Consider the following 24,784-nt stretch of genomic DNA (forward strand, 5'->3'; position numbering starts at 1 on the left):
GTACGCATAATTCTCTACACATTTATAAACACATAGAAAATCGCAAGTAGAAAATACGTGTAAAGACGTTGCATAGTTTAGCTTTTCAACCGATGTCAAAAAAAACAGAACCTCTTTGAAATAGAAATAAAAACAAAAGCAATTATTTTGTTATCAATCTAAATATTATAAAATTGAATTTTAGATACTCGTATTAGTAGTAATACTTGAGATAGATGTTGCGCGTTGAGGCGCCTAGAAGTGGAGTTTTAAGTATAAACTCACGTAACAAACTACGCACAGACTTTGTTAGATAATAATTTAATAAGATTTATGATATCTACGCGATCGGCTTTCTAGCCGTGTTTTTTAACTCTTTATCCAATTGAAATCAAAAAGTATCTGTGAAAAATAACAAAATGCACTCAAAGACCTAGTTACCTATTAAATTTTTTAAAACATGTTCTAAATTTAAATTTTCATAATACTTCTTTTAGAAAGGCTAAAATTTTGAAACAGTAAACACTGAACAATATCGAAATAGGGGCTTCGTTCCATTGAGGTTTTTTATTAGATTACCCATCAATTATTAATTAATTTTGATGCAATCATTGAAATATGAATTTTACATTTTACACCGTGTTTTATCCATTAAGACTGCAGTTTCCGTATATAGTGGTTGGGTTCAATGGCCTTTTGACAGTGCAGTTGAAGCTCCATTATGTCTTGATGAAGAGACATTATTAGGCGAAAAACTTTCGTCAAGTACTCCAAACGCTGAAAATAAAAGTATAATATAATCTTAAATGTAACGTTTAATACTTAAAGATAGCAATCAAGCATAGAAACGTAAAATTTTGTAATATTATTACTAGTTGCCAGTTGCCCTATGCCTATGCCACTGTAGGAAGTACACTATACTCTTGCCTTTTGGTTTATATATAAACGAGACACCGCTACAACAATGTCCCTGCTATCTATCGTAATCAGTTATTTTTACCCATAAATATGTTACTATACTCGTAAGTTGGTAATGCTGTTATGTATTTTTATCTACCAATTTGTTTTAAGGCTTGAATCAGTTTTGTTAATGTAACATTTAATTATTAAAGGGCTGATTTATTTTCTAAGCAAAATGAAATGCTATATAGTTTACGAGTTACGTGTTTTAGAAAATGTACATTCTATAAGCTGCTGCTTCTGTTTAGTGTCAAATCCGCCCAACGAGCGTTTCTTAAGTTCTTAAGTTTTCCATACAAAAAACTATTCTACTACGTTTTATTTATACGCATACTGGCCTTAAACTAGGTCATGCATTTGTACACTAAAGGGAAACACAAGAAATTAAAGTAAACCATCTTAGAGCGGTAATTTAGTCCCTTTATTGTACAATTAGTTTTATTAATGAAAATGCATGCAAATTGAGAAATACTGCTCTAAGCGTTAGTAAGCTTAAATATAATGTAACTTACGTTTCCCTTGAGTGTACAAATTAACACTTATCACTTAAATAAATACACTCCCTTTGTTTTACCGACCTCAAAGAATAAAATAAATAATTATTCAATTCAGCCGTACTCAAACATAAAAACCGATAAAAAAACATTAAAGTCAATTTATGTCAAAAAATTGTATCCATTTTTAATAAACATTTAAAAATAAATAAGCTCAGGAACTTATTAAGATCGTTCCTGTTCCGTTTAATTGTTTAGATATTAATCATTAATCTATAATTTAAAATAAAGCAATAGACGACTGTCGACTGAGAAATCAGTATAAAGACTCTTAATATAGTGAAGTTTTCTTTAATGTTCGTTATTACCCAATAGGGTATGGTATAGATATATTTATTTTATCAATTATATCTGTATATCCCTTTCCGTTTCTGTAATTCCGTGATCCGATACTGTAACTCGTTTTATGTAAATTAGATATAATATGCAGTTTGAAAATTTAAATATTTCTCTATAAGACAAAAGATTATATGCTGACAAGTGTCTGTCATACACGCATTAATAAATTCCTCTTAACAATGTCCCGTCTCGGTCACATAACGATTTTAATATCTTGACGTTTGGGTTTTCCACTCTATCGCTCGGCCGAGTCTTGCGATATTATGTAATAAACTTTTAATTTTATAATTACATCTAAGGAGTGATACTATAAGAAACGCGATCACCTTAAAAGTTTGTTGTAAAGTTACTTTATTATATATCTCTCTGTTAATTCCTTTATATAAGATATTAATATATATTAAAAGAAACGTAATTACCTGGCTATTTTGAAAGCTAGACCCATTCACTTTGTCGCCACCGACTACTGTGCTACAGGGTAGAGGCTTCGATATCCCGATTGTTACGAGTCCTGTAAATAAATTTATTATTAAATTTAAAGAATATTCATTACCACAATTTCTTTCAATATCAATATGAGCGCATACGGAAAATGCGCTGAAGCAAAAATATGATTACAGACTAGATTAAGAAATTTAGAATTTTTAAAAAATGAGGTGTTTTTTTTAATTCCTATTGCTTCTATAAAACAGAGAACGTAACCGTTACATATTATTTATATTTCAATGATTATAAGTTGTTATGTTTCGCAATTTTCACGCATTTTCATGCCTTTAATTTCTTCTGCACGACTGCTGCTACGAAGTCTTATGTTTGGCCTTCTTTTAATATGAGTACAATAATAGAAATAACTTAACTTTAATTAATTAAGGTTAAGATTGCTTTATTAATAAATACTTACTGTTATACATTGGTATTTTACAACAACGTTATTCACTATTATATTATATGTACAACGTTACAATCTTTTAATGTCTATACACAGACTACAAATGTGTTGATACTAAAATTAAGTTTCTTATCAAATAACAATTATGTACATTTGTATAACTGCTGATCTTTGTGTCATAAAATTAAAGATAAGATTCTTTAAATTTCCTACAGTTGTTTACTTTAAAAATATCCGTTTTAAAATTAAACAATTTCAGGTAAATTAATTGTTATGGTCACACACAAAAACACTATCTTAAAAATAGTTGTCACTTGAAAATGAAAAATGAAAAAATATTTATTCAATCACTTACAATGATAACAACATGTGGCTGGAGCCTCCATTTAAGTATGTATAATATACTTGTGTTTGGAGTATCCGCTCTTCCTAGGTACACTTAATTAGGTATGTAAGTTTAGACAAAAGGGAATAATATTACAAAAACAAAACAATATTTATACAAGTTAAAAGATGCATCGTGTATGAGTGATAAATTGAGGGGTGTTCGTTGTATTCAGTTAAGTGTATGTTGATGTGTGAGAGTGTAAGTGTGTGTGAGTGAGTGTGTATGAGGTATGTGTGTATATGTCTGTATCATATGTTTGAGTGTGTGTGTTCTTTTAGAGTGTAAGATAAAAGTAGACTTTAGAATAGTAATTCTTAGATAGTAGATTCAACTTCTTCATAGGTTTGAGTTTTTAACCAACAATTTATAGTTATTTTACATTTATATTTATTCATATTATATAGATTTAATTCCTTGTTTAATTTATTATATAAGTTAGCAGACTGGTAGCAGTACTGTCTATGAGCATATTTAGTTTTAAAAGTTGGTAAAGGTGCCACATTATGCCTTCTACGTCTGTTCAAAATACTAGGATCATATCCAATATGTCGATGGGTTCTAAGAGTAGTTTGCAGTACATACAACTTACGTACTGACAGAAGATCGCTAACCGCATATAACATTTCCGTAGGGAATCTGTATGGCTTAAAATGGATAACTTTGAGTAGTGACCTTTGTGCTCTCTCCAGTTCCAGGAATTTTGTTTTAATGGCACCACCCCAGGCCGGAATGCAGTATATTAATATTGACTGCGCAAGAGCAGTATAAATTTGTTTTAGGAGGGCCGAGTCAGCTACGTGTCTTAGATTTTTAAATAACCATATGAGTTTTCTTACTCTAGCCATAACTAGCTCTATATGATCGCGCCATGATAGGCGTTGGTCTACCATAGTACCCAGGTATCTTACGCAGTTTTGCCGCTTAATAAAATCGCATGAGCATATTATAGAATGAGGTGAGCCACAAGTATGTATTTGAATAGCAAACGTCGGAGGTGGTTGAGAGGAGTTATAATTGGAGAAGCATACATAGTTAGTTTTAGAGGTATTGAGGGTCAAAAGGTTATCGCTGAGCCACTTAGCTATTCTTGCAAGGCCCTTTTGGGAATTATTTTTAACAGCCTCCCAGGTGTCAGCTACAAAAACGACAGCAGTGTCGTCAGCATAAGTGAACATTGTTCCCTCTTCTATATCCATGTTACATAAATTATTAATATATACAAGGAATAGAGTGGGCCCCAATACACTTCCTTGCGGAACTCCGAAGGTGATTTCACATTGTTCACTTTGGTGTTTTCCTATTTTTACACTCTGTTTTCGATTGCATAAATAGTCTTTGAATAATTTCAAGGGAATTCCTCTTATGCCTATTTTCTCCAACTTGTCGATAAGGTCTGTAATTGATACTGAGTCAAATGCCTTTTTCATATCCAAAAACACTGCAGCACATTTTTTGTTTTTATCCACAGCATTAGTAATAAGCGATGTGAGATCCAACACGGCATCTTCTGTCGATAAATCCCGTCTAAAGCCATATTGACTTGGGGAGAGGATATTAAATGTATTAAGGTAGTTCATTAAACGTTTATTAATTATTTTCTCCAGTATTTTGGCAATAGGTGGTAAAACAGAAATAGGCCTGTAATTGCTTATATCCGTTTTATCATCTCCTTTGTACACTGGGGTAACTACAGCGATTTTCAGTGCATCTGGAAAGACACCTTGAGCAAAGCATAGATTGATCAAATGAACAATAATAGGGACAATTATATCAGCAGTTAGCTTTAAGAATTGGGTAGGAATGCCATCCCAGCCTGGAGCACTATTTGATTTTAACCCCATCAGGACATTAAGAACCTCATCATTGTCAGTATCTCTTAATACAAATGAAGTTAAGTGAGGATAATTCGAAGTAGTTTTGTCAGAACAATTGTATGCGGGTTGTTGTGCAAGGATACCTTCTGCTAGTGATTTGCCAACTTGGGTAAAATATTGATTACAATGATCTATAGACTCTTGTGCTGTTTCTTTACAGTGGAGCAGTTCGTAATTGTCGCTTTTATTTTTATTCCGATTTGTAATATTGTTGACAGTTTGCCATAATTTTTTTGAGTTGTTTTTATTTAGAATTAGTTGCAGTTTATTATAATTTCTTTTTAGGTTTCTGATTAATTTATTACAATAATTTCGATATCTACGGTAAGTTATTTTTAAAATTTCATTATCAGGGTCTAATTTTAGCTTTTTCTGCATGTTATTCCTATTTCTGACACATCGTAGAATGCCCAAAGTCATCCATGGCTTAACTACACGATATTTGCATGTAATGATCTTAGTGACTGTATGTAAATCTAAGGTTTGTCTTATTTTACTTAGTAAGAGCTCTATAATCATGTTGGGGTTGTTTAATGAAGTTAAGTCAGCCACCAATGTGCTATCTCTTAGAGTAGCTATCGCCTTATCGTAATCAATGAATGTTTTTGTCTTAGTGGAAGCACCTGACTTTGGTATATTGGAGAGCCTTAAGAATATGGTGGAGTGATCAGTGACAGAAGTATTTATTACATTTATATTTGCGGAATGTTTATTTTTGTCTAGTCTCAGCATAAAGTGATCCAGACAATTACCATACCGTGTAGGTAGTACATGGCCAGGTAGCAAGCCGTGCATAGCCAGCATATTTAAATAGTAAAGCCGGTTATTACGCTCCTGCTGCGGAGCATCATTTCTGTCAATCAGGTTAATGTTAATATCCCCGGTTATAATTAAATTAATACAATTTTTCAAAGATGTTAAATGTCGGTCTAATGAGTCCGTGAAGGGCTCGGAATTAGTATGTGAAGGGGACCGGTATATTCCTAGCACGGTAACTCCACAAAATAAAATTTGGAGGCAGGATGCATGTGTTAGAATAATTTCTTTGACATTGACACTGTGTTTTCTAGAAACATAGATAACAACACCATCACATTGGTTTATATGGTTTGTAGTCGAATAAGAAGTGTAGTTCTCCATTTGGGGTATTGGTTTATCACTATCTATTCTACATTCAGTTAAAATTATCAAATCTGCTTCAAAATTAAGCTGGGCAAGGGTGAGTTGGAAATCATCTAACTTGCTGTATACCGACACAATATTCTGAGAAATTATTTTTAAATCATTTTTATGAAATTTAGGGGATTGGTTACATATGTCATGAACATCACATAAGCTAGAATTAGCCACCTCACTATTGTCAATTTCTGTTATCAATGAGATTACGTTATCCATAATTGGATGGAATTTTAAATAAACCATTCATTTTATTAGCTTGTTGGTTATGAAGTGTGTTAAATAGTCTACTTATTATGAAAGTATCGCGTACTGATAATGTGTGAATATGTTTGGAGAAGGTGTGTGTGTAGTAGTGTAGGGCCGAATCCAAGCCTTTGTTAATAAAGTATTTATGTGTCTTGGTAGTAGTAATGAGTAATGTGTGTACAATCGGGAACAAAATTTGATAAAAGAATAACATAAGATATTTTACTATGTAGTTAAAAAGATGTGGTTTGGGTGTTATTGGGGCAATATGTAAAACTAGTATGAAATAACATAATATGGTAAAACAAACTTGCTTTTGTTAATTTGATAGAATTAATACCATCAATACTAATATTATATACACATCATATAAACCTTGGCTTTCTCGCTAAGAATGACTTGTGCAAGGGTAGCTCTTTTCGACGTTCTAACTAGAAGCTGTTAGTTAAAAATTCGTTTGTTTTATGATTACCTTTAGGTGCGCTTTTAATGGCTGCCACGGCAACCGCCAGTGGCGCCCGGGATATATCCTGGCCATTGACAGAGATCAGCCTGTCTCCGGGTGAGAGTCTTCCGTCCAACGCAGCTGCCCCACCACTCACTACAGACCGGACCACTATAACCGAACTGCTAGGTTCTGAAGGATCCTGGAAATCAAATCAATATACTTACTTAATTTTTTTTTTGCAGAAATATCATGAATTCAACAAAAAAAATCGATCATCTCTACAAATTAGAAAAAAAACAATATATGTATTAGTTTCACTTTATTCGTTTTAATCTGTAACCTCCAATAGCGAAAGAGATACCGATCCCTACGTTTTTGTATTTCGGTGTAGTTCTCTCAAAATCCGTAGCGCCTATCTGTACCTTGGGGTCGCGCGGAACAAAAACTCCTTATTAAAATTGGAAACGCTATATATTGCTATTGGAAGTTACGATGTAAGAGCTGAGATATCAGCCATGTGTGTCTTCTAATCATATCATAATTCTAAATGCAGAATTCCCAAGGTATACGTATGAAACTAACCATAAAACTAAGGAGGATTTCAAACAAGAAGGTTAACTTACCAAGTAGTCGAGTATGGAGAAACCGAGACCCCGGTCTTCCTTATGCAGTTGTATATAGTCAATGTGATCACTCCACATTGCTAACCAGCTCAGGGGTTCCAGCGAACGAGACCTGTTCCGTTCCAATTCGTCCGAACAAAACTCTGTAAGAAAAAGTTTGGAAAGATAGATTTTAACTTGGACTATGTATTATTGGACCAATAACAGTGTTATACGTTCAAGGGGGTATGTTACACTAACTGTAGCTATTTCTACCAGAAGAACTACCTTTATTTTTGTCAAAAATGTTTACGTTCTAAATTGCTGTTATTTTAGACGTTTCGTCCGTATTTATCACTTCGAGTATGTCGCATTCATGATTTCATAGGACTTTCGAAAAATATAATAAGAGGCAAACGGAATTTCAGAAACGGGAATCAATAAGGTAACCATTATACTTTAAAAACAGATTTTTACCATCATGATCATGGCCAGCTGATAACACGGTCGCCGCGCTGCATAAAGACGCAACTGAACTTTCTGATTTCGCCTTTATCAGTCTTTGAGGTGGAGCGAGCAGGTCTTGAAGACTGCCTCCTAGGACTCCACTCTGGAATTTAAGAAGCACACATGTCTTAAATATTCCAGGCTTCTATAGATTTGCAGGGAACTGACGAAAAAAAAACGTAATAGTATTTTCGATATTAAACATAGAAGATGGAAAATATTTTATTATTAATAATATTTTATACTCATTTTTTATTTTTTTTTCGATGCTAAAATGATTTATCCTTTTATAATATACGTAATTTGTTTCGGATGAAATAAAAAACTAAAGCTTTGCAATGTGGTCATCTCTCTTCTTGGACTCCTTTACTATTAATTTTAGCCTAACTCAAAGATGGCCAAGGTGTATAAGTAACATACCCTTGCTAAACTAGGTTCAATTCCATTTGCTTTTTCGCTACGTTTACGCACAATGACTAGTAATACGGGTGACGTCACAGCCCTCAATCTCGTAACCACCTCTACGTGATGTGCTCCTAGTACACGCCAGCCGTTTACCTATAACACATTTGACAAAATATTCATATATTGATGTGTTTTATTCATTTTTGACACAATACTAGCAGACCCGACAGACGTAGTCCTAGTTACACACGTCGAACGTAAACACTATCAAATATCTTAATTATAAATTTAAACCATTTTCAAAGCTAACTAACACATGAAAATTTTCATCCAAACCGGTCCAGCCGTTTTGAAGGAATGTTCAAGTATATGGGTATATAATCTTTTTTGAAAGTCCTTTTCGTAAACAAAGGCGTTTCTTGCTAACTATTGTTTCAACTCCTTTCTACACTGTAGATAGATGTACCATGAGTTTTACTACATATACAATTTGAGATGGTTAATTTAAAATGCTATCTCAGAGTCATACTAAGCGCTGAGTCAGAAATCAAAACTCTAAATGGTTTAGTAAATCTCGTTAAGTAGTTTGCCAACATGTTTTAATTTAGACGTACCTCTAACAATTCGTCTCCAACTTGATAAATCCCTAATTTAGCGACAGGCCCGTTGGGAGCTATCGCCCTAATGTAATGCCTCGCCTGGACTTCCTTGCCTCCTACGACTCGAACTGTACCCTCCAGGGAAATACCTAGGCCACTATCCTTTCCTTTTATTATTGAACCAACCTAGAATATAGATTTATTAAAAATTAAGCTATGATCAGTAAAATATTTCTTTGGTTTATGTTTTGTGTCTCAGGTTCATACAGACATCATTGTAAAAGCATCTACTGTGCCTTCCGAACAGAGTAATTGATAATAATTCGTGATATTTACAACCTACGAACACCACTATGTGGAACCAGCTGCCCACTGAAGTATTTCCGAACCAATTCAACGTATGGTCCTTCAAGAAAAGAGCGTACCAATTCTTAAAAGGCCGGCAACTCGCGAGCCTCTTGGCATTGAGAGTGTCCATGGGCGGCGGTATCACATAACATCAGGTGAGCCGTTTGCCCGTTTGCCCCCTGTTCTATAAAAAAGAAGAAAAAAAACTAAAGGTCGTACAATCTTTATAAAGCCGCCAACAGACACCCAAAATTTCTGGTACTGTCCTTGTGCAACGATTTCACATCATTATCATTAAGCTATAAACCAGTAAACTTGACTTACAATAACGTCATACTGGTACTGATTACCAGGCCAGTCCGGTTCATCCTTCAGCACATCCCGCCACTTGTCCTGTATCCTCCTAATCTCTCTTTCAGATATATCGTCGTCTCTTCCTATCACTATTTCCGCTTCCTCCGAAGGAGAGGTTGGCGAAGGGAGATGTGGTTGTATATCAGACTCAGGTTCTACTTCTATCACCGTTGATTCGTCGTACTAAAAAGTATATAAATATTTTTTTCTTTTGTGTGATAAAGTAATAACCGCCGCCCATAGACACCAGCAACGCCGGGGACTTTCAGGGAATGTTATTCTCTCTTATTGATATTTACAGTATTGGCTACATATAGAATATAAATAATAACCTCTTTTAGTGCTTATGATTCACAGGTCAAATGAAATTTCTATTCCAAAACTCCATGATTTTTTTTTTATTTAGACAATTCACACTAATTGACCTAGTCCCATGCTAAGCTGGTGAAGCTTGTGTTATGGGTACTAGGCAACGGATATACATACATACATAGATAGACATATAAATACATATTTAAACACCCAAGACCTAAGCACAACACCAAATGCTCATCACATCGATGTTCGTCTTAGCCGGGGATCGAACCCGGGACCCATGAATTCGCAGTCAGGGGTACTAACTACTAGACCGATGAGTCGTCAATTGATTGGAATCAATTCTTAAATTAATTAAATCAATCAAAACAACAAATCTACTTACCACACTAAAACTATATTTGGCAAGGGATGTAACTGACGGACTAGGGGGAGGTATGGGAGACCGTCTACCGTCTTGTGCAGCTAACGCTTTCTGGAGTCTCTCAAACCCCGCTCCACGAAGATACCTTTATACGAGAAAGAACTTTAGAGGTGTCAAGGGACACCCGGATGGAACGAAATTCCTTTCGATTCATTTATATGTTAATTGGTATCATAACAGTATGATAGATTTTCTCGACACCGATCTTACGACGAAAAAAAAAGCCAACATCACGAGGTGTTCTCAAGCGGTCACCCATCCAAGTACTGACCTCGCCCGACGTTGCTTAACTTCGGTGATCGGACGAGAACCGGTGTATTACAATAGCAAATGGCAAAAAAGTGTCGTGACAACTTTTCGTAAAAAAAAATTCCGTCTAGCCCCCTTTCACAACGCGCGATAAGGAACTTCGTTCCAAAAACATTCATCAACAAAATCTTGTAGTTTAAAATACTTTTAAGCAATGACGTCCACCAAGATTTTATTACGAACAAATTTGACAGAATATCGGTTGGGTTTGTAACTCAACATGAAAAATACATAGATAAGTACATTAATAGTACGCTGTTCGTTTTGCTACGTCATATCCTCCATTTGATTAGATGGTTGCCACCTCAAATATCCGTAGAATGACCTATTTAATTAAAATATCCGACTACTACCACGCTATACCCTTTAGCCTCGACCCTCGAGCTTCCTCGGTCTTCCTTTCTAGCAACGCTAAGAAGAGCATTAACGCGAAAATAAGTACGGTTGTTATTGTTGTTATACAAACTTACATATATTTCAATTGTCGTGTACGATGCTAGATTGTGTGTGTGTAATTGTGTTGATGATAAAAACAAATATCTTTTTGCCATGCCAGGCGAGAGTGCAGTGCAATACAAATCCAAATTTTGTACATTTACTATGATTTTAATTGATAAGCGAAGCCTACGAAAGGTAACAATAATTCATATTTTTAGTTAAACATTTAGTATTAAATTTCATTAATAATAATCTTATAACATGTTTATTAAGTGATTTAGCTGACCAAAAATGTACATACTTTATAATACTTATCCTAAAATTAGGTGACGGAATGTTTTAGAATTGCCCGAAGCAAAGCTGTAAAATGTCCAATGCCCGTTTTAGCATCAATGAATGTAAATTTAAATCGAATGACGTTTCAAAATTGAACACTGCATTCATCATGAATTACACTAGCTAGCGTAACTATTGTATCTGTTTACGATACTTAAAAGTGTTGGTGAAAGTGAATTAAAAGTGATTTCTTTTACTACATAAATACAAGATAAAACATTATTTAAAGAATAAGAAATAAGCAGTACTGATCACAATGAGCTGCTTAATCTAATTGCAGCCGTACTCAGTCAGACATTTAATAAATGAAGGTGCTTCACGGACCTTTGCTTCCTTTACAAAATCTAGAAGGGTATTAAAACTAGTACCTGAATGTCATCGCTCTTCAGTTTCTTATAGCTATTTATATACCAATTATAATTTATTTACAAAAAACACAATCCTGTCCTAACAGGTGATCCTAAATGAACAAGAATGCATAACCAATGAAAAGAATCACAGACGAAATAAAAAAAAAACGTTAGAAATTAATTAGACAAAACAAACTAAAGAATTACACAATGAAAAAATTAACTAATTATTATAGGCTCTAACAAATAGTTAAACGTTTCTCAGTTCACTCAACGGACAATAAAGAAGAACCGTTAACCTATGTAATTCGTTGACTAATGTAATATAGTATTATTGTATTGATGATTCTGTACAAGAAACATTCCCAGGCATTTGAATATAATAATATAAAGATTTTGTTTGCGTCTAATACTTTACACTAATAATAAACAGTTACATTCGTTATTCAGCAACCGGGTGTATAATTATTATTCGTTGTTTGATAGTCGTTAGAAGACGACATCAAAAAGCAGTGAAAAGTTACCTCAAGGCCTTCAATTTAACGTTGGGGCCTTTAGCGTCTCGCAACAAAGCGACGGCGCGGTGATTCGTAACTCCATGCAACGACACTCCATCCACCTGTAACAGACTTAATTACAGATACGTACTTTGATATCTAGGGGCCCCAATTACATTAACGGTTAAAACACATTTTGTGGTTTAAACATTTTACGACGAAAGTTTAGAAGTGCCACCTTAGGCATTTTGAAATTGTTTTAAAATTCTACATTATATTTTATACTCATTATAATTTTTCCTATTCAAATGTTCTCACATATACAGGTATGACAAGAACATTTATGCTAAATAGAAATATGCTACATACCAATGGCGTTACAACCTTTTAGGTCTGGGCCTCAGATTTCTGTATCTATTCCGTTTTTACTCTAATAGGTAAGCAGGTGATCAACCTTTTGTGCCTGACACACAACGTCGACTTTTTGGGTCAAAGGCTTAGGATGTTTTCCTTCACTGTACGAGCGAGTATTAAATACGCACATAGACAGAAAGTCCATTGGTGCACAGCCGAACCGACGAGTCCAGGTATGAGAAACGAAAGTTAAAGCTTAGCCAACACTGCTCAATTGAAATCACTTACCAAAAAAAATCTTAAAAAGAAAAAATCTATGCAGCCAGATAAACATAAGTATCGACAAAAATATTGGCTATTAAATCCATCCCACACGTTGGGTTCAGATAAATTGCCTTCAGCGTTCACTTTATTTATATAATGGTGCTGGCTGGGGCCTTAACTTGAGAAAAAAAGGCCCTCAGCGCCGTACCTGAAATTATCTTGAACAATACAAAGTGGCGCGCTAACGACGCAGTTTAGTGAATAACTTTCAAAACAAAGCAAGATTTTTCAGCCAGGCTTTTGTTTAAAAATTCAAATTAAATGAATTCTTTATGCCGTAGTTAAAAATAAAGTCGGTAACTGAATAAAAGTAATTTAAAAATATGTCTATAAGGAATGAATGGCGAACAAATACTTTAATTCCTCGTAAGGAACTAAAAGATAATTTGGGGCATGGGCTCGTAAGAAAATGTAGTTTTATAAAGTTTACTCATACTTTATAAAACTACATTTTCTTACGAGGTATCAGTGTACGGATATTATTTAAACTGCATACTCGTACATATACATTCATAATCCTTTCTGGAGTGTTAAGAGTGATGTTCATTATTTTCAGGAAACAAACTAAATCACTTTACGTTGTTCTAGAGAGAAATTGTCAAATTAACAATTAAATGTCTCATTCTAAATTAACCTTTCTTAAGGTGTATTCCGAACGGCGGCTTAAGGTTTATCTTTATAGAACATAAACAGCTAAAACGGCGCATCATTAGTTATCAAACCATAAAACTTTTACACTATTAACGTTTAAAGCTGATCATCAACGAGGTGTCAGACAACAGGAGACGGGCCAAAATCGGTGAATTGATCCTGGTTAGGTTTAGTTGATAAGAAGGCTTAAAAGGGAGCAACGCGAAGGAGCCTATTTAAAGCTGACAACCTCATAACTGAAAATAAATAAGAACTGAAATGTTTAATATACTTAATAATACCTTTTTACGTGGTTATTATTTAAATAAAATAATATAAAACTACGAGTCTTCGCCATAAACGAAACTCTAAAGTGTCTTTAGAATAATAAAATGTTTATTCACTTCCTAACAATAAGCAAATCACCAACACTTATCACCACAAACACAACGCACAAACCGAGAATGAATGTTTTCACAGATCCCGTATTACAATCGCGTACTGCGTCATTCCTCTAAATCCGTTTTGTTTATGAAATAGAACTGCTGTGCGAACTGTAATTCATTTTTATTATAACCGAGAAAGAGGAAATTATAAGAATAATTTTTATTTATTTATTTGGTACATTCAAAGAGCTTCGAATATTTTATTTCATGGAACTTTCCTGAACTTTGAAAATTACGACTTTTGATCTTATATTTCTCTTACGGTGATAAGCGTGGTCGTTTAGGCATGAGATATGGATGTCTGAACTATGTTTTTCTTTACAACCGGTATTAAGAACTATAATAATTAAGACACATATAATATACTAGCCGTTTCGCGCCCGCTTTGCTGGACGAATTAAAATAAATTTTATGTTTCATTATTTTATTTTTTTTCATATTTTTATTATTCTTCTTTTTAACTTCCCGCTAAGAAAATTTAAATATTTCGAAAATCGAGTTTTTAACAGATGTTGACGTTTAGAGGTTCTAGGAAGCCTCCCCGAATGTTTCCGCGGTGAAGTCCGTATGGATAAATTTTCATAAAAGTAAAACAGCAATAAATGAAAAAAAAAAGAAAAAAATCGCATCGAATGGTGGTAGTTTCATGTCGATACGATCGGCGTATACGGTTTAGGCGTGATTGAGCCTCAAACGAAGACCATTTTCATTATATATATATAGATTACATACTATTAAAAACGCAATTGGATAAATAGCATACATTCTATATACATGCATACAACAATATTAAATGAATAAAAACCACATTGTACAGCATTGAAAACATTTTTTCCAATTAAAATATATTGTACATTTCCCACTCATTTGTCATGACCTATTTATTCACAAAGCTCATTGTTGTAGGAAGCCTTCAATACAGCTATCCTATCTATTAAATTCTTGCAAGGCAAGGCGATATTAAATGTACAGAAAAATGTGTCACTATTGCTTAATCGATTTTATATAAAAAGTTCGCTTTGGCGGTGGAGACTATAAAGAAAATGAAGTTTAATAAACGCAAATCTTATTATTTTAGAAAAGGCCCTTTCAGGACGAATATAAAGCCGAATACGGTCTTATTAGTTTCTAAGACACGCCGGTTCCCTTGTGATATTTCCCTTCAATGTAGGAAGAGTTAATTGCGCACGTAAAAAGAAAATTCTATTAAAGCGCTGCCGGGGTTCCAACGGTTAGAAGATTGAGTGTCACACGCTTCACTAGGCTAACATTGCTCATATTACATACACATATTGAGCTCTTAAAATTAAATAATCAGGAATCATTAAAAGAATAAAAATCAGATTGTCTATTACAACATGTACATTGTACATAATCTTACGCTGTTTTATTGTAAACAATTATACCATAATACACCTAACATCAGATGCTTGAGACTTATCAGATGGTCATCTAAATGTATAACATTATCTACACATCCGGATGTTTTAATCTGTATCTTGTAATATGAACCTTATTATGAAACGTGAACATGGAATATGCCATGATGCCTATGTGACAGGCAACGCCTTCGAAAATTATGTGAATCTAAAAAATATTTTAGTGTTCTATTCTACTACTATCTACTGTCTATGGACAATCCATTTATCGATGCTATACGGCATTACTTATCACTCAGTACTCTATGAGAGAATTACCACACGTGAAGATAATATAAATGTGCATATCTTACAAAATTTTAATTAAAAAATATACTTATTTTGCAGTTTGAATGAAAATAGTGAAAAAGATAACATATCCCTGAAATACGTTTTAAGAGGTCCATACATTAGTACAGCTTTCAAATGAGAATTCAACTTTGTATTCAATCTAAACTAAATTGAAACTATCCGACCTGACCTCAATCCCGATGCATTTCTATTGTAAAACTTGAATTAAAAATGCAGATTGCACTCCGTATAGCCATTGAAAAAATGCAGATATATTTTTGTTATGAATGTTGAGTGCATTGAAAACGATTTTAATATTCACGAGAGCATCTTTGATATCAAATTTTAATTACTAAAAGCTATGAGATGTTTTATTTTAAAGCGTTAATCTGCCATTTTGGCTTGATATTTTTTATAATCAGAGTATGTTTTATTAAATGTGGTAAACAAATCTTTTTGACTTGAAAATTTCCAGTGTATATAATAATTTTATTGGATTTTAAAATGCTTAATACGCAAAGCACAAACATTGTTTTTGGAGATAATAGTTGCTTGTCATTGGTTTCAAAGCGATAGTTTAGCGCCATCTCTGTACCATAGCTTATTTAATTAACTAGTTCTAGATTTACTTCAGAATACTAAAGTAAGTAAGTATGTTAGGATATTCAAAATCTTGGATACATTCTCTCATGTATCTTTATAGGTCTAGTGGGTTGCTACTCCACTAACCCCTATACCTGTATGAAAAACTTATGTGTAGCACACCCCACTTTTTATAAGACTTGTATTACGCTAACGAGCTGTTGACACGACCATTAAATGAATGTACTCCTTTATTTTTGTCTGGAAATTCTCTGGCTTATTTTTATTTCATAATTAGGCTCGCAATATAATTCAGGTTTCAGGTTTAATGTTGAATTAATAAAAAATATTTTCCTTTTTCGAGTTCCAAAAACTCAAACAACGATGTGATTTTTTGTGTGCACTCAGCTTTTCTGTGGGCTCATCTTGATTATTGATTAGCTTAGCACTTACTTTCTATTAGTGCTAGATGCTTTAACACCTATTAGAAATAATTACGTTCCAAATCCAGTTAAATAAAATCGGTAAAACCTTAATATCTTGTATTTAACATGTATCATTTTAATTGTAATCAAATCTCTGTATTAAACCAACTGGTAGTAAATGTACATTTAGAATTAATTTAACATATTTTCTGTTACCTATATGAATAAAGTTATTATTGAGTTTCAGTTTAAGGAATTCAATATTTGAAAGTTATGAAACTATGGTGCCGTTACTCCTAAATAGATTATAGAACATTCATCTAAACTGATATTATTTGCCGCGAAAGGACCTTGGGCCTTATACGCCTTGCTTTTCCATCAAATTCATGAAGGTCATGAAGATTTTTGAAGTCATACTTCTTTTGGCGCGATGGAGAAAAATGATGAGTGAATTTTTACAATGCGCGCGCACACCGACACCTAAATTCTACATCGTAAAGTTAGTTATAGGTGGCATAAAAATCGAGAATAACTATGTTCAAGTTGTATATTCTAGATTTTTTTTATTTAGAACTAGAAAGAAGAATAAGAATAAATATTATTTTGGTGTTTTTATTAAATCAATTTCATATACGACGGTGATAGTATTTACTAATAATAATTTATTATTTATTTTTTCCATACGCCAAAGAAATATAACTTCTAACGCGTGTACATAAGTACCTACACACACTCTTTTTTTTTTATAAAACAGTTAAAAATATATAACATAATTATATTCACCTCAACAATCCTATCATTAACTCGAATCTTTCCACAGAGATCCGCAGCGCTGCCGGCACTGATGCTCTTCACGAAAATACCACTCAGCTCCTCTGTAGAGAAATTTTTATTTTTAACAAAATAATCTATGACAGACTCTAGTTTGGCAACTAAATATGAATTTACATTCAGATTACATACAAAACATTACATATACAGAAAAAACAACACATCATAAAACAGTAATAGATTAAAATAGTTACAAAAAGACATAGATATAGTTATATGTTACAGTATAAGAACTGACATGAAGCAGACCGTCTGTTAAGCTAGGCACTATAATATATCAATAAATAACGTTAATAGTAAGTGCTGATTCAAATTTCGTTATTTTAGTTATGATTCTAGACACAGGACTAACAAAATCTATATAACAATTGTTTTTGGAAGTATTGTTGCTTTGCTAATTGATGTTTTTATGAACTTAACGAATTCAAATCTACAGGTCTCCTCATCAAAGACAGTTTAAGTACTCAAGAACGAAATTAGACATTTATGTTGCCGTATATTTTGATAATTGCATTAAAAGTGCAATTATAGCAATTAACAGCAAAATTACCGAGTAAGGTACCTGGGCTCTGTAGAGTCCATTACTTAAGGAAATTAGATTTTGAATTAAGATACCAGCTTGAGCGATTTTTATAGCAATATACAAGATTTACCGACTATGAAAATCACTCTTGTTACTTAAACCTGAATTTAGTATTGCATATTTCCAATACTTTACTTCCTTGCTATTGTCATGAATTTAAGTTAACCGTTCTCGTAGGACAATTAATTATTTCAAGCAAAGAAAATTCGATCCTATAGGTGAAATTATTTCGTAATTTTTTTAGGCTACCTGCAGGACATATTGCTCCGAAGTCCTAATTTGGATTGTGCACAAAGAATTAATTGCTTCGGTTTGGCAGAAACAAAAAGCTCATCACTCATCGAGCAAATATAAATCAAACGCCGAAACGAGTCTATTCCCCTTTTGAGAATTTGAACACTTGTCTTTTTTTTTTTTTTAATATATAGTAAGTGTGTTTATATAGTAAGTATTCGTGAAGATCGACTTGTTTCTTTAAACGCACTGGATTTTGTTTTTCCACAAAACAGTCGACTCAAATAAATTATTCAAAAACGCTGTAACCTTTAGCTTGGTCCGGGCAACAAAAATATATCTTCGGTATTTTCTTGTTTATACGAGACTCATAGTACTAAAATATATTGTTTGCTCTGCAAGATAAATGTGTTTTTCTTGATAAAACTTATCATCGTTACACGATATTTGTTTTTCACTTGAAATAACGCTGTCGGTTGTATTTTTCTTAAGACAGGAAAAAATCACATTTAATTGATTTTTCAATGACAGTGGGAAAATGTCGGCGTTCTCTTGGGCGTTAATTGGTTAAGAGCGGAACAACCAACCGTCGGTAGGTCCGAGATTCGGGTGGGTATACTATTCTGGGGAACGATTAGAGATTGTCACAAAAAATTTTAAGTCAAATATAGAATATGTACCAAATATATTGTTCTCTTCTTTAAAACGAAATCCTGCGTTACTGGCTGGAAGAGGCCTAACACATATAATTACTGAAAATATATTTTGTCCAGGGCAGTACAGAAATCAACGGTTAAACATATATTTACCGCAATAAACATTAGTAGTATAAAGACATAATTACTACACGTATTTTAATTCATGTACATCTCGCAAATAATATTTTAGTGAAATTACCAAAGTAACTTCATATAAACGTGAATACTCTGAGATAAGATTTCAAAAATAGCTGAAATATTTTCAGCTCATTTCTCGTGAAAATCTGTGCGATTTGTTACCTTGTTCACAGACGTATCCGGCCACTGTGATTCCCAGACCGAGGGCGGAATCCTTGTTCAATTCCACTTCGTAGCTCAATGTTTCTGGTTCACAACCTCTGACAGCCATATCTAGGGGTAATCTACAATAGACATTTTAAAATAGTTTTTGGGAACATGTTGACATTTGATAATAAAACATTTTTTTACCGGATTGAAGTTATGTATTTACAATTATTTTACACGGTCACACCGTGAACACGCACGCTGTTAAGCACGCAAAACGTCGGTTAAATTTAAAATTATGAAAAATAATTGTAAATACATAACTTCCATCCGGTAAAAAATTGTTTTATTATCAAATGTGAGAAAGTTATGTCAATAAAAGACAACATGTTTACATTGTTTACATATTTAATACTAAGAATATTATTTTATACTAACAAACTATTTATAAATATACTAGAACGATTTTGAGCAAGAGGATGTATCGCATAGGAATCTATTATAAGAAACTCTCATTATCTAGCTTCAATATACAGAATAGTATGGGTTGGGTCAATTGATAAATCCTTAAATATTCCCAACTTTTGTCAAGTTAATTTTGTGCTATAAATGTTACAGAATCAATATAATTTAGACTATCCTCACCTAATTGGTGGTGGTAGTTTCGGAGGGGGTACAGTGATGAGTGGTGGGGGGCGCGGTGATGGGCCTAAGGCCTCACGTGGTACCACTGCTACTATAGATGCTACCGGCTGAAAAATAGAGCTGTTTAGTAATGTGTAAGATTTTAACTTTCACTCAATGTAATTTTTTCTGTAATAAATGGTATCTAGTTAGTATTTTTATCATTTCCCGTCAATATAATGATAACTGAAACTAAAACTTTTAAGTGTTACGTTTAAGAATAAGAAATTAAAGAAAAGAAGAAGGTGATAAGGGAGCTTGTAAAATAATAAAATGTATTTCTATGTTTTAACTTAACCACTGTTAATTCTCTTTTCATCGTAAACCCACTTTGAAGAAAGCTTTTTTTAAATAGCATAGTGATTTAGATTTTAAGAGAAGTTAACAAGAGACTGCTGGCCTAATTCAGGGATATCTTCAAATTTTTGATGGTGGTGTGGACTACGCGGGAATCCGGTTTTTCGACATTGTCCTTTAATTTTTTACAGGACTGAGTCTCAATTAGTAAAATAAAGTTGAGTAAATAGTAAATGCTTTTTATCTTATTTTTCAAGTAAAATCACAGAATTAAGGGACAAAACTGCGCAATGCAATAACATAGAAATATCCCAATTCTACGAATCCTCTTGGTTAACGACATATGTTGCAATATATCACTTTAACCATTTTGAAAATTCTCGCTGTTCCGTGTTACCTTTTTTTAAGCAACCAAAAAGCAAGCAACCAAGCAAAAGTATACTGCATATATATTTAGATTATTAATCAACTTTACACATACGAAATATGAAATATGAATTATGAATTGATTTACTCCGAGTAATAGGTTAAAATCTACTAACCGTTGAAAAGTAATTATTGATTCATTTGCATACAACCTTACAATTTGTATTCGTTATTCAACAACGTTTCTAAAGTATTATGAGCTTTTTTTATGCATGACTTACAAATTACTTCAATTTAGGCATCAATGTTTAAATAGAAACACCAAGATTAAAATAAAAGTAATGTTTTTGATAGAAGATTAAGGTAATAATTATTGGTTAATTTTGTCTTTCATGTTATATGTTGTACCTATTTTATATATATCAGTATTTACAGCCGTCATATATATCATATGTTAACGTTACATGGTTATAAAAAAATTATTTCTGTTACAATTTTAAATTGTTTTTACACAGTAACCCTTATATATCAATAATTAATATCTTTGCACTGACTATTATCAGTAACACAACACAAAATAGAATACAAAAAACAACAACAATTAATGATAAATATAAATAATTTACCAAATAACATAAATCAATATACACAAATTAATAATCACAAACATATCTATTCCTAATCCAATTGCGGTAAGTACTGCCAGTTATTTTTTAACTTAATTCTTACTCTGTGATGGTATGTTTCCTCAATAATGGTAGGTGGTGGCGTCGGTGGACTGCTTTCCTCGCAAAGTGCTCCAAACCCATCATGACCAGCCTCCGATAAACTCCTCTCCAACTCAATGGGGTCCGTGAGTAGGCGCGACGGCACAATTGGGGCTTGGGAGGCCCCAAGAGACTGAAGCAATAAAAACATAAGCGTTTTAAAAAAAAAATGTCTTATAAAATCCTTTAAATAATAAAATCGGTATATTTTTATAGAACAGAGGAGAAACCAAAGGCTCAATTGATGTTAAGTGATAGCCTATAGGCACACAGAAGGAATGCGAATGCTTCGGCAGGCTTTTAAAAATTAGTACGCTATTGAAGATAATATTACATACAGACTTAAAAATAACATATCAGAATTCAAGTTTATAACGGTGTATAAGTTACGATATAAAAATACAAATAAGATCTCTTTGAATAATTCAAATTGTTAGGTCAAAATTTATTAAAAAAAAATTAGTACATTTATGACATTTATGCATACCTAATATAATTGTGTATTTTAAGAAAAGGTGGAACCGGGTAGGAGTCTAATCTGGTATTAAGTGGACACTCTCAATGCCAGAGGGCTCGCGAGTGTGATTCCTTTTAAGAATCAGTACGCTCTATTCTTAAAGAACCCTAAGTCTAATTGGTTATACTTCAGTGGGCAGCTGGTTCCACATAGTGGTGGTGCGCGGCAAAAACTGCCTTATAAAATGCTCAGTTATGGAACGACGGAGATCGAGGTGATACAGGTTTAATTTCGTATTCTGCCTCGACGTTCGATGATGAAACTCCGAACAACTCCTCTGAACCCTCTCCGTGATGAATGCGGTAGAAAATACACAGAGACCCCACTTCTCTACGCAACGTCAATGGATGAACCAGCTCGGTAAGTGATCGCGTAAATTTTCTCGCGTTAGGTTAATTTTCACGTGTAACGTGTCAGAGTTTTAGCTTTGCCGCCAATTCACAAAAACAAATGAATGCAATATACTACATTAGGTCACCAATGAGTTCTAAAATTGAAATTCAAAAAAGTTATCATTAGCAATGGCCAATCATTTCTAACTGGCCAGTTATAAACATTTTCAGTGTTACCCACGTATAAATTAATTTGAATAGTCCGAAGTATTTTTTAATTTTATAAATATGCAAACTATTTCTGCAAAAAGATAGGTTATTAATAGCAACGTCTATGGGTAGCGGAAATTTCCTGCCGTCAGTGGGAAACGAAGAGCAGTCGATTAATTAAGTAATATCCGATGAAACCTACGCTTATTGGTTCCACAGTGTAGTTAATATAGTTGAAAGGTTATAATTCGCTTCAGTCTAATTATTGTTTAGGAACGACAGGTCCATAAAAGGTCCATAAAAGCATAAACATTTTTTTAAACCTGGGGTAGAAACATTTGCGTCTGTTTCATCACACAGCTTTCTGTCTTTTCAAACTCGTAACCAGAAATCAAACCCAACTTTTTCGGGTTGTATAATGTATAAGCTAAACTTATGTTTTACTTAAAATATGTATATTATATATATATCTATATATATAAAAGAAAGTCGTGTTTGTTACAACACTTATAACTCGAGAACGGCTGGACCGATTGCCATGGTTTTTGATTTGTTGGATTTGTTTCCGTCCCGAATAGCAGAATAAGCAATAAAATATCGGATAAGTTATCGAATAACAATAAATAAATTAATTAATTTTACGAATGCAAAAACCATATGGTGCCATCTCTTGACAAAACTACGCATCATTTTACGTCGAATTCGTGTCAGTTCAAGAAATTCCGATCTTGAGGTGAATGAGGAGATGCATAACCATGCTTTGATCCTGATCAAAAGATGTTGGATATCAGAAAGAGCTTAACATGCAGTATCGCCATATTGACGCTAGAGAGAAGATGCCTAATGTGTAAAACTGCCATTCTTCTTTCGCAATGGCAAGCAATAAAACATTTCTGTATTTGCAAAAAAGTTGTATTAATGTAATACTTAACATTAATGAAATCCTAAAATAAGTTAAATTAAAGTAACAACGATATTATAAGGTTGTAGGGCGGAACGAAGTTAGCCAGGTCAGCTAGTATATATATATCACATTTCTGTTACCATAATATATATTTTTACACAAATCATTACTATATTTGTAAGTGTATCTGTCGACATTGTATACGTTGAATTTGTAACACACACGCTCACATATACGGATACACCGTATATATAATGACGCAATAATACTATTAAATATATAGAAGATATCACCGATTACAACAAATAAACAAACATAAGAAAATTTAATAATAAAAAATTAAAGGTGACAAAAATCCCAGTGCCACTGTTAGGTTTAGTTTGTAAATTTGTATATTATTTGACGCTGATTAATTAAGCGTTATCAATCAATATGGGTTTATTAGCACAAGCTCACCTCCATTGTTAGAAACTAAATGGCGCACAGCGTGGAGTCATCGAATTTTCTGCTCGGTTTAAATACAATATCAGGCTATACGCAGTGGTTTATAAGGAGCTACTTTTAAGATTTTACTAAGCTCAGACACTTACTAAGTGCTCACATATAGTCATTTTAAAATGTCCCTTACTACCCTTTACTTCGTTAACTTAGTATAAATAAAATAATAATAGCCTTTATTCGAGTACTATAAAAAGGATTAAATTAAGTTTATGTTATCAATGTTTTTAATATTACACGACGTCCGAGGGAGTGAAAGCCTTCTCCAGATTGTTGCATTTGTCTCTCATCTTCGCTACTATTTTCCAATCTTAACTGAATTCGTTAATTAATCAGTGTTTAATTGAATTTCGTAGCTTGTTTGCATTGTTGTAAATATTTTCTTATAATTATTTACTATCCATTAGAGATTCGGTGATAGACGACTCTGAGTACGGCGATATCATAGAGGCAGCAACAATTATAGAATGTCTATGTATAGAGTATGATGAGGGAAATTGTTGAAATAAGCTCATTGTATAACATTTTTAAGAAATATTTGTATGAAGTATTTAGGCAGTTACTTTGTTTGAAATTAACTGAAAATACGTAACTTTACGTTCACATTCGAATTCTTATACTTATACTTATATTATATTTTATATGACTGTACCGAATGTATGGACAACTATAATATATGTATTTATATAGATTACTCACGAATGTAGTACCTACGTAATAAGAAAACGTCATTTACAAGGCAAGGGATATTCGAAAAGTGACAACATA

At 33.1% G+C, this 24,784-nt stretch overlaps 1 protein-coding gene across 2 annotated transcripts in view; it reads right to left on the reverse strand.

Moving 5' to 3' along the window:
- Positions 1–24,784, reverse strand: part of LOC125052935 — a 101,025-nt gene that overhangs the window by 66,821 nt on the left and 9,420 nt on the right. For both annotated transcript variants that reach the window (XM_047654026.1, XM_047654027.1), the window contains exons 5-17: positions 21,518–21,688; positions 20,087–20,193; positions 19,457–19,578; positions 17,594–17,685; positions 12,368–12,462; positions 10,372–10,495; positions 9,642–9,854; positions 8,985–9,155; positions 8,386–8,523; positions 7,936–8,068; positions 7,480–7,622; positions 6,881–7,055; positions 2,252–2,343 (exon numbers count right to left, since the gene is read on the reverse strand). In XM_047654026.1, coding sequence (XP_047509982.1) covers positions 2,252–2,343; positions 6,881–7,055; positions 7,480–7,622; positions 7,936–8,068; positions 8,386–8,523; positions 8,985–9,155; positions 9,642–9,854; positions 10,372–10,495; positions 12,368–12,462; positions 17,594–17,685; positions 19,457–19,578; positions 20,087–20,193; positions 21,518–21,688 — 1,776 coding nt within the window. The remainder of the gene's footprint in view (positions 1–2,251; positions 2,344–6,880; positions 7,056–7,479; positions 7,623–7,935; positions 8,069–8,385; positions 8,524–8,984; positions 9,156–9,641; positions 9,855–10,371; positions 10,496–12,367; positions 12,463–17,593; positions 17,686–19,456; positions 19,579–20,086; positions 20,194–21,517; positions 21,689–24,784) is intronic.

The sequence above is a fragment of the Pieris napi genome, chromosome 10, assembly GCF_905475465.1.
Source record: "Pieris napi chromosome 10, ilPieNapi1.2, whole genome shotgun sequence".
Classification (NCBI taxonomy): domain Eukaryota; kingdom Metazoa; phylum Arthropoda; class Insecta; order Lepidoptera; family Pieridae; genus Pieris; species Pieris napi.